We start from the raw sequence: 11,691 nt of genomic DNA, 5'->3' as shown, positions 1-11,691 counted from the left end.
AAATATAAAAAAATAACCTCAATTAGACATTAGAGTAACCCGATCACCGGGTCAAATGGATTAATGGTCCAATCGTTTGGATCGAATTGTTTTGACCAAGTCAACTATTTTTTATTATCCGTTAAGTTTTACTAAGACTGGGCATGGAATCTCGAACAGAAGACAGTTTGAACAGTTCAATAGACCGCACAAATGGCGGGTTGAAAACACTGGTTTAAACATATGTATTATATATTACATATATTAATAAATACATTATTAATAATATGGTCTAGTTTCTAAATTAATTAGAAAATTAAAGCCTGAAAAATTTTCACCCTAAGACAGTTGCAATGCAAATGAATTTACACTGGTGCAAAATTATGGCAGTGCTAATGATTTGAGTGTAAATCATGATCGTTTTCTTGTTTTAACTTTAATCTTATGTTGTTTGGGTTGCGTTTGGTTGCAATGCAAACGCAAATATGTACATTGCATGTTTACCCTTTTTTCGTTCTATGAATGCAAACACAGTTCACATTTTAAACCGTTTTTGCACTCATCATGTTTGTTTGAAATTGGTGCAAAATGTGGGCCATCATTAAATGCTCCAACTATCTTATGCTCCAATGCCTTAACTAGGGGTGATTATTTCAGCCCATTCCGAGACCGACTCAGCCCGCATATAGTTAAACATACACATTTTGTGTAAAATGTATACATATATATACATGTTATTTTACATTATATTATATTTTATATATAAATATTATAACATGACATGTGTAATTTATATTATATGTAATATTTATATTATATAATGTATAACATAAGTTTATATGCATGTTATGTCATTTAATATATATATATATATATATATTTATATTTATATAATGTTTTATATATGAGTGACATTGGCTCAGAATCAGGCCTGGCCCGGTCCAGGCCCGTATAGACTTGGGCTAGGGATTATGTTTCAGGCCCAAAACCTCAGATCAGTCCGAGCCCGGGCCTAAGCTATAGTAGTTACCAAAAGTGCATAGCCTGGTCTGGGCCCAACACATGATCACCCCTAGCTTTAACTTTGTTCAAAAAGTTAATTATCAAAAGAACGCAAAATTGTATCCAAAAAATAAGTACAGTAATGCTATCTTTATAAAATACAAAAGTGTAGAAAATACATTTTTGATTTGGTAATAATTACTTTTTTACAAATAAAGTAAATTAAGACATAAACCAAAATAAAGTTAAACCAGAACAAAATTAAACGAGAATTTACAGCTTTTTTTCATTTGCACTTCCATGCATTTGTGCTACTGAAATTAAAATTGCACTACCAGCCAAAATCTCTAACCTGAAAACAAAAATAAAACATGCGCATCATTGTTTTATATGCAATCCAAGGCCCACCAATTTTGTCTTCTAAATCGTTTTTTGAAACGTACGTGGTAGAACAGCACTGGGCCAAAACAAAGTGTTGATCCTAGAGAGTCTTCTAAAATTCCTTCAATTGTAATATCTTGCGACAATTAACAAGTTATTGTTTTTAATCACAAGCAGGGTTGACGAAAAGAATATGTAAATGGGTTCATGGAGAAAAGTATCATGACTCGATGGACAAAGTACATTGACCTGCAACCATTTTTTTCCCTACCAACAAAGCCCATTACGTTGCCGGCTTGCCACGCCACCCACGATGAACCGACTACTTGCACTTGGGGAGTGGCTGACCACACAGACAGCGGTTATGGAAGAAAGAGTCTGCACCAAACTCCTGCACCTTCCCGCCAAATGGTATCTCTCCGCACAGTCGATTATAGCTTACTTTTAGCCAATACAAATTCAATCCTGTGATCTCCTCGGGAATACTCCCTCTGATCCGGTTATGCGATAAGTCCATATCTTGTAGGCTCTCGGGAAGCTTCACCCTGGAGAGATCAAAGTCGAACTCATTCCATGACAGGTCCTGATGCGACAACGTTCCGTTTGTTTTGAACAACGCCGATGCATCTCCTGTAAACTTGTTAATTCTAAGATTGATTGAATCGGCATTGAAATGGCTTAACGATTTGGGAATTTTACCAGAAAGCTGGTTCTGGGAAAGGTCCAATACAACGAAGCGATTTTGGGATGCCCAAAGTGAGTCAGGAATGTTTCCGGTCAATTTATTACCTCCTAGTTCAAGAAGTTTGGGCAGATTTGCTAAGGAAGCTGGAATTGGACCAGAGAAATTGCCGTACGATAGATCAAGTAACCAAAGGTTCTTCAGTTGGTGAAGGAATTCTGGGATGGGGCCAGAGATTTTGGTCGCCAAAGTACTTAACATTCTCAGGTTTTGAAGTTTTGTGATGGAGTAGGGGATGGGGCCGGTAAGATCGGCAACATTTAGGAAATCGAGGGTGTCGAGATATGGAAGATCACCGATGGCAGCCGGGATTTGGCCTGGGATGCTGATACCAGAGAATCTAAGTGTAGTGACGCGGTTCGTTTGGAGGTCGCAGATCACGCCCAGCCAATCACAGCAATTGGTGTTGGGGCTCCAAGAGATAAGTGCTCGAGGGTTGTTGAGGGATTTCTTGATTTTGAGGACTCTTTTATCGCTAGGGTTACAACGAACGGATGAGGCGGAGAGAGTGGGAGACGGGAAAGAGGACGAGACCAGGAAGACAGAGAGAAGCACAAGACGGAGTGTGATGAAGGAAGATTTGGCCCGACCCTGTAGTTACGCAACACGTAGCAAAGGCAACAGTTCGGCACAACAGTACGCCTAAGGCGCGAGCATCAAAGGGATGAACCAACAGTCCGAACTCCCTACTAGGAGCCCGAACTCACTACTGGGAACCCAAGCTCTCCCTTAGGCCCCAAGCAAAACCCAAATTGGCCTGCCCTATGGCAGTTCGGAACACACCTCACCGAACTGGACTGCCTTATAACAGTTTGGGACACCTCACCGAACTGGCCTGCCCTATGGCAGTTCAAGACATACCTCCGAATTCAAGACTTCACCTCGCTCACCACTCCAGCACTTCGCCTCCAAGACGCCCAACTGAGCAAACTGTACCATGACTGACACCGAGGAAGTTCGTATCCAAGGGCGGCGCACCTGACTGACTTGGGATCTAACGCTTGACGGCCACACTTCAATGGCCACCTGCCACTGCCACCTAACACCGCCATCTCCAGTTACAGAAATGGCTCCGACAAGGAGCAGTGGCGGTTCTATCCCAGTAGAAATGATGACACCCGAACTGGCAGAAACACAGAAGTAATCATACCCGACTTGACAGAGGCCTCGGAGTGAGTTCGCGAAGTGGTTATAAAAGGCCCCCTACCCCCAACAATAAGGTATGTGAACTTTGCGTCATCTGGTCTTTATCTTGCCTTTGAGAGAATACTAACTTAAGCTTCGGAGTTATCTCACCGGATTCCCCCCGGTGTTCCCTCATCTTCTCCGTTTCAGGCTCCCCATTGCTCCAATTAGAGACAAGATCGTTGATAGCTAAGACCGGCCGGATTGTGCACCATCAGTTGGTGTCGTCTGTGGGAATGCTTATAAAAGTCTCCCTCTAAATCTCTCTTACCCCTCTTACCTACTCTTCTTCCAAAAAACTCCAACACCCATGGCTTCCTCCAACAATGCCGGACGTGGCACAGAAACGACCACCACCGGGGAGCAACTCCAAGTTCCCTTGGTGTGCATCGGGCAGTTCACCATCCCTCTTTCAGTGGATGGGATCCCCAGTTTGAATGCGCCACAAGCAGTGGCACCCCTGAACCTTCCTACATTGAACACCCCTCTTCCACTCCCTATCGAAGCAACCTTCGCTGAACCAACTATTGTCCCACTGGCGACCCGCCAGAACTAGATGGACAACCTAATGCAATGCATGCAGGCAATGCAAGCCCAAATGCAACAATTCCAACAGCATCAACTCTAGCAGCACCAGGTACTACACTACCTCTCCCAACACCATTATCAGCAGCAATTCCCTCAGCTACCCCTAAACCAGTCACTGCTTCCCCCCCGGCACCCTATTCTAAAGCCGGTTAAGACCTCCCCTCAAGGTGGATGCCCTCACTGAGGAAAAGCTTCCCAACTACAGAACCCCCCTAATAGTCAGGCCTCATCCCCAGGCCGAAAGCAAAGAAAAGTTACCCCCGCCTCACAGCTCGCAAGTGGGTCGAGAACCTCGCCCACAAAGTCAGCACTTCAGTGATCAAAGCCTGAGTTCCCACTCACGGAGAACCGGTTCAGCGCCCAGGTAGCAGACCAACATTCTGGGCTTATCGAGCTCGGCAACACGGAGGCCAGCAGTGCCAGCACCAGGCCCGCTCAACGAAGGCGCCGACGAAGTCGCCGAACTGCTACCTGTGTCCTACCTAAGCTTAGAGGCAAGGAAGAGACGAGCTCGAACGAGGTAAAAACTGTCCCAATTCTCTCAGTTCCTTCCCCCCTCGCATCTGAACTCCTGGCAATCCCCATGCCTAGAGACTTCAAGCTTCCATCTTTGGACAAGTATGATGGGTCCTTTGACCCCAACGACCACGTCGACGCTTTCCGGTCGCAAATGCACCTCGCTAGGGCCAGCGAGTCATGAATGTGCATGGCCTTCACCACCACCTTCAAGGGGGTGGCCTGCACCTGGTACCGGAATCTAGCCCCGGGTCAATAAGAAGTTAGGCCCAGTTCGTGCAGATCTTCACCGCACACTTCGTTACCAGCAAGCGGTGCCCCAGAACCGAGGAAAGTATCTTCACGGTAGTCCAGAGGGAAGGGGAATCCATCTGGAGCTACATCAAGCGGTTCAATGAAGCATGCTTGCAGATACCGCAATTAGACCCCGTAGTACAACTCGCCGTGGCCAAGAGAGGGGTAATGCACAAGGAGTTCAAATGGCACATGGTGGCCAGCCAGCCCGCAACCGTGGCCGATTTCCTCAAGCTCGTGGACAAGTTCATGAGAACAGAGGAAGAAATCAACCAAAGAACGTAAAGCGGGGTCGAGAAAAGGAAAAGAGAAGATGAGCCCTCCAACCTGGGTGACAAAAGAAGCCATGCCCGAGAGGCTAAGCCAAGCCAGCCGTCCTGAGCTCCCTTAGCCGTTCGGATGGATTACACGCCGTTGAACGCAAGGCAGACCGAGATCTTGATGACGATCAAGGACGCTCCCTACGTAAAGTAGCCACCTCGCCTAAAGAGTGATCCAAACGAGAGAAATAAAAACCTATACTGTAGTTTTCATAGAGATCACGATCATAGTACCGAACAATGTAATAATCTCCGGGACGAGATAGAGGGACTCATCCATCATGGATACTTGAGAAATTTTGTACAAAATGACAATAATAATAAAGCAGGTCGGCAAGGGGAGCACGGAAAGGATGCCCCCGAGTCCAGCAGCAGACCGGTCGAAGCCTTGCAGCGACCTCCTTCAGAAGAGAGGCCAGTTCAGGGAACCATCCATGTGATAGTGGGTGGTTCGGTGGTAGCAGGTTGCACTTCGGCAACAGCATGGACATCAGTTCATGAGACAGCCCGAGAAGAACAGAACCCTCCAAAGAGGCCGAAGACGGAAGAACCAATCTTTTTCACGGAAGACGACACGCAAGGTGTCCACTATCCCCATGATGACGCGCTCATCATAAAACTAAGGATCAGCGACTTTGAAGTTCGGAGCATACTTGTGGACTCAGGCAGTTTGGCGGACATCCTCTTCAAATCAGCGTTCGACCAACTACAGTTGCAGAGAAGTGAGTTGAAGCCCACAAACATTCCTTTGGTGGCTTCAGCGGAGAGGAAGTTAGGCCATGGGGAAGATAACAGTACCTGTGGAAGTCGGCACATGGCCTTGCACGATAAGACTCAACCACGATTTCCTGGTGGTCGCAACCCCCTCCCCATACAATGCCATAATAGGGCGGCCAATTATGCATGTTCTGCGGGTAGTGGTCTCCACCTACTATCTAGCAATGAAGTTCCCCACGGACTTCGGTGTGGGGGTAGCGCAGGGCGACCAGCTTGAGTCCCGCAAATGTTATGTTGCCGCCCTGAAGGGAAAAACCAAGGCAGCCGACGACCTCGAACTGGAGCGGCCTACGGAGTAGGGCGAGGAATGAGCTTCACCCACTGAGGAAACAGTCGCGATCCCGACCTCGGCTACAGATCCGGCACGAACGCTGCAGATCAGTGCTTCCATCAAAGAGCCTCTACGAATGGAACTAGTGAGTTTCTTACTCCAAAATTTAGATATTTTTGCATGGTTCGCGGCGGATATGCCCGGTATTGACCCTGACCTTATAACTCACGAACTTAACACTGACCCTGTAGTCAGACCCATTAGACAGAAGAAACGCAACTTAGCCCCGGAGTGTTGGAGGGCGATCGACGAAGAGGTCGAAAAGCTCCTCGCAGCGGACTTCATAAGGGAAGTTCATTACCCGAGCTGGGTAGCCAACCCAGTGCTGGTGAAAAAAGCAAACGGCAAGTGGCGCATGTGCGTCGACTACACCGACCTGAACCGATCTTGCCCAAAAGACTGTTTCTCCCTACCCCGAATTGACCTCCTAGTGGATGCGACCTCGGGACATGAGCTGCTAAGCTTCTTGGACGCCTACTCAGGCTACAACCAAATCAAGATGGACCAGTCCGATGAGGAAAAAACCAGCTTCATAACCGAGTTCGGCCTGTACTGTTACAAGGTCATGCCCTTCGGACTAAAGAATGCTGGGGCAACCTTCCAAAGATTTGTAAATAAGCTTTTTCGGCCCTTAATTGGCACGAAAATAGAATGTTATGTAGACGACATGGTCGTCAAAACGCAGTTCTCGCAGGAATTAACAAAAGACTTAGATTCTGTCTTCCAAATTTTGCATCAATATAGCATGAGACTAAACCCAAACAAGTGTCTTCAGTGTCACTTCGAGTAAGTTTCTAGGGTACATTGTCAACCGGCGAGGTATTGAGGCCAATTCGGACAAAATAAAGGCCATCCTAGATATGAGATCACCCCGAAAAGTAAAAGAGGTTCAGAGGCTAAACGGCCGCATAGCCGCCCTCAGCCGCTTCATGTCCAATCGGCAGACCACTGTCTGCCTTTCTTTAAGGCAATCAAAGGCAAAGGGTTCGAATGGATCCGAGATTGTCAGCTCGCATTCGACGAGCTATAGACCTACCTCGTTACTGTGCCGACCTTAGCCAGGCCCGAGGAGGGCAAAGTCTTAGAACTGTACCTCTTGGCGAGCGATGAGGTGGTCAGTTTGGTACTAATAAAGGAAGTAGATCGGGTCCAGCGGCCCGTCTATTATGTTAGTAAAATTCTACAGGGAGTAGAGATGAGATACCCGCAGATAGAAAAGCTAGCGTACGCACTAGTGATTGCAGCTCGGAAACTCCGCCCATATTTCTAGGCTCACACCGTCGTTGTCTTGACTGACAAACCTCTGAGACAAGTATTACTCAAGCCCGAGTTTTCCGGTTGGCTGACGAAGTGGGCCATCGAGCTCAGCGAGTACGACCTCCAGTATAAGCCACAGACTGCCATTAAGGCCCAAGCCTTGGCAGATTTTATCACCGAGTGCACATTCAGCCTCGAAGCCCCTGGGCCGGTTGAGCCCGAGAGCCCCAGTTCGGGCGAACCTTGAGCTCCCAATCCAATAGAGTCTGAACCCCGTGAAATAGTAGCCAGTGTGGCATCTCTCCTGGTTAGGCCAAGCGCGAACTGGGATGAGGAGCCCTAGATCCTTCACGTAGATGGCTCCTCGAACCAGCAGGGCAGCGGAGCTGGAATAGTCCTATGCGGCCCAGGTGGCATAAAATTGGAATACGCACTACGCTTTGAGTTTGCGGCATCCAACAACGAGGTAGAGTATGAGGCACTGATAGCCGGGCTGAACCTAGCGCAAAAGGTAAGAGCAAAGCACATAGTCATCTGCAGTGATTCCCAGCTCGTGGTCAACCAGGTTATGGGCGAGTACGAAGCACGCAAGCTCTCCATGATCGCATACTTAGTGGAAGTAAAAGAGGCCCTGTTCAACTTTCAGTCACACTTCATCAGGCAAATCCCAAGGTCAAAGAACACTGAGGCCGACGCCCTGTCCCGGTTAGCCAACACGAGTCACAACACCATGAGAACCGTGTACATAGAGGATTTACCTTGGCCTAGCATTCTCAATGGGGCAGAAGAGGTCGCTTTCGTCCTTGAAGCAGAGCCGAGCTGGATAGACCCACTCGCGAGCTTCTTGTTAGATGGAACCCTCCCTGCGGACTGCAATGCAGCAAAGAGGGTGCAGCACCAGGCAACCAAATACATCATAATAGACGAACGGTTGTACCAATGGTCCTACACCCTCCCCTACTTGCGTTGCCTACGACCTGCCGAAGCCGACCTCGCCCAAAAGGCACTTCAACAAGGATACTACTAGCCAACGGTGAAGACAAAAGTCGTCGAGCTCGTCAGAAAATGCGACAAGTGTCAGAAGCACACCAATATCCACCATTAGCCTGCTTCCGACCTCAAATACCTCACCAGCCCATGGCCCTTTGCACAATGGGGCATCGACCTCCTGGGGCCATTCCCGCCAGCAACAGGTGGGAGAAAGTTCTTAGTGGTGGTAGTAGATTACTTCACAAAGTGGATAGAAGCTGAACCTCTGGCAACAGTTACAGCCCGAAACATACAGAACTTCTTTTGGAAGAACATAGTATATCAATTCGGGCTACCTCGGGTATTGATCTTCGACAACGGCAAGTAGTTCGAGGATATCAAGTTCCAAGAATGGTGCCAGAATATGGGAATTCGTCATAACTTCACATCGGTCGCACACCCGCAGGCAAACAGTCAAACAGAAGTATTGAACAGAGCCATCCTGCGCGGACTGAAAGCACGTCTAGACTGAGCTAAAGGGTTGTGGGCGGACGAGCTACCAAGTGTTTTATGGGCTCACCGGACTACAGAAAAAACCGCCACGGGAGAGACCCCCTTCAACCTCACCTACGGCACTGAAGCAGTAATCCAAGCGGAAGTCGAAATACCTACACTACGACTAGAAACATACGACGATCAAACAAATGGAGACGAGCTACGTACCAACCTCAACCTACTGGATGAGGTAAGAGACCTTGCGCACGTCCGGACAGCGGCCTACCAGCAGCAAGTAGCTCAATACTACAATGCTAGAGTAAAGAAGCGAAGCTTCTGAGTCGACGACCTGGTTTTTCGTAAGATTATGGTGCCCGAACCCGGCGTAGGCAAACTTGGACCAAATTAGGAAGGGCCCTACAGAGTAAAGAGAGTGCTCGAAGGGGCATATGAGCTTGAAACCTTGGAAGGCAAACAAGTACCCCGAGCGTGGAACATCATCAACTTGAGGCGATACTACCTATAGATTGCCAAGCGAAGTGGACGAAATCGCTACCAAAGCATAAGCCAGGATGCCGAGCTAACAAAGGAACCTTGGCATAGGCAAAGAGATGGGCGAAGCGAAGTATTAAACACCAAAACAGGTCGTGCGAGTGCAATAACCCGAGCAAAAATAGACCGAGCATATTATCAGTTTGGCAATTATGTCAGTTTGGGAGAAAGAACAACAACAGTTAAACAAAAGAGTCTGTTCCATTGCAAGAAAAGGAAGAGTACATTTAAAAAAAAAATTCACAAGTCCGAAGCTACTTCTTCCTCATCAAAAGGCACTTCAACGACACCCGAAGGTCCTGCCTCACCCTCGAAATCTGGCTCACCATCAGTAGCGTTGGCCATCTCCTGAGTTATGCATGAAGTGGATATGGCACTAATATCGAGCTAGGGGTACGTGTTCCGGATCATCCACCGGCTCAGTTTGAATCCCCTTTTGTAAGAATCCACCATCAAGTCATCAAAGCGCGGCGAGGTGATGTAGTCATCAACGGCCTTCTTCTTGGCATCTTCAATGCCTTGGCAAAACATCTGCATTTTTTCCCTTATGTCCTCCTGAAGGTATTCGACCTGATGTTGCAGGTCCAGCCTCAGGTCCGCCATATGCTTCACAACCACCCCCATAGCCTCGGCATCCCTCTGAGACCTCGCCTGTCTGGCCATAGCAGCACGAACAGCCTCATCAGCAGCATGAGTAGCCGCCTCAGTAGCTCGGGTAGTCGCCTCGGCAGCAGGAAGGGCCTCTTTGGCAGCTCGCACCTGCCTCGAGCTCCTCTCTACTTGGGCCGCTAAGGCGTGAATAGAAGAGTTCACCTAAAAAATGAACAAGTGATTAAGTGCAACAACAAGAAGGATAGAAAACAAAGAGGACCGACAAGAAATTTGACTCACCACCATAGCATGAGTTGCGGCACGACAGGCGATCTGGTTCAGGGGAAGATCGGTCCACGCCGCGATCTCCTCGGGGAAAGTGGCCTCCCTACTCTTCTAAAGAGCGTAGTTCTGCGACAACACGCTCCTGAACTCCCCTTGAGCTCCCAAGCCCGAGGGCCTAGCTCGCGTGTGAGCGGACCCAGAGTAAGCAGGAGCACTAGAGTAGGCGGGAACACCCGTGTGAGTTGTCTTGGCATAAGGGCCCCCTGCCGCTTCCTGCATTGAAGGAGCCACCTCGGGCTCCCTGGGCGATCCTCTAGCGTGTAGTCTGAAGCATGAGGCTTTGCATCCTGGGGCAGCTCGGCACGAGTTCGCTTGGCAACCGCTTCGTCCTCTTCATGCCTTGGAACAGGTGCCCACCGCGAGTCCTCTCTGAGTCTATCACACCTACAAAAAGAGTTCAGCATCAGAAAAAATGAAAGAACAAAGCGAAACAAGAAAAACCTCTGAGCAAGGAACCTATCAGAACTCAGGGCGGCCGTAATGAACTTGGCCTTCGTCAGGTACCAATTGCATTTTAGCCCTAGCCGTGCCCATTGCCGGAGGCCCTTCACCATCTCCTTATCAAGAGTGACACCGGAGTCAAGAGCGGCCATCCCCCACCCAGTCTGAAAAGGCCACCCTAGTACACTTTGCACCCCAAAGTAGTCCCGCTTCCATACCGGGACCTTGTTGGGAAGTTTGTGCAAGAGCTTAAAACCCAGGCGAGGAGACACGTAATACGCCTGCCTGCCCTCGGGAAGAGAACCCGCTTGTTTCCTAAGCATTAAGATAGAGGAGAATACCTCCAAGTCTAAAGGAAAGCCCTGTTCACAAAAAAGGGAGATTGTCCCCACCAAGTTATGAATGGAGTTCGGGTGAAGCTGGGCGACGATGATGCCGAAGTGGTTTATGACCTCGACAAGAAGAGGGTGGAAAGGCAGTCGCAGCCCCGCAGCGAGCTGCTCCCGGAAAATCATGATCTCTTCAGGTCTGTGTTCCCAAGGAAAGCTACCCGAAGGAATGAAATAGGCGTACTCCCCAGGCAAGTTGTAATAAGGGATTGGAGCCCCTTAGGCGTCATGGTCGAAGGACCAAACCTATCTAACATCCGACCTCGGTGAGAGGTAGATGCCAGATTGCCCAAAGCGGCTCGACCTATAGGCTCAAACTCTTCCTCGAGTTCTACCTCACGTTCGCTAAGGCCATCAGGGGATGCAACTCGGTTCGTAGAACCTGCATTTGACCCACTTGAAGAATCGTCTGAGCTATCCAAGCTAGACATGGAGGAGAAAAGATGGATTTCAAGAAAGTACTCACCCGAAAAAATGTTTGAAGACTCTGGAAATTGGAACAAGCAAAAAACCTTGAAGGTGAACTAACAAGCCTAG

At 48.5% G+C, this 11,691-nt stretch overlaps 1 protein-coding gene across 1 annotated transcript; it reads right to left on the bottom strand.

The window, feature by feature from the left end:
- Positions 1-1,684: 1,684 nt before the first annotated feature.
- LOC148872635 (polygalacturonase inhibitor-like) lies at positions 1,685-3,043 on the bottom strand. The gene is made up of 2 exons (XM_088970152.1): positions 2,966-3,043; positions 1,685-2,695 (listed from the first exon to the last, which is right to left on the bottom strand). Exons 1-2 carry the CDS (start codon positions 3,041-3,043, stop codon positions 1,685-1,687), a joined length of 1,089 nt encoding a protein of 362 aa, XP_088826278.1.
- Between the last annotated feature and the right edge of the window lie 8,648 nt (positions 3,044-11,691).

Source organism: Nelumbo lutea, chromosome 2, assembly GCF_056320005.1.
Source record: "Nelumbo lutea isolate HS-2025 chromosome 2, American lotus-T2T, whole genome shotgun sequence".
Lineage (NCBI taxonomy): Eukaryota > Viridiplantae > Streptophyta > Magnoliopsida > Proteales > Nelumbonaceae > Nelumbo > Nelumbo lutea.
This window is presented reverse-complemented; position numbering and strand designations above follow the sequence as displayed.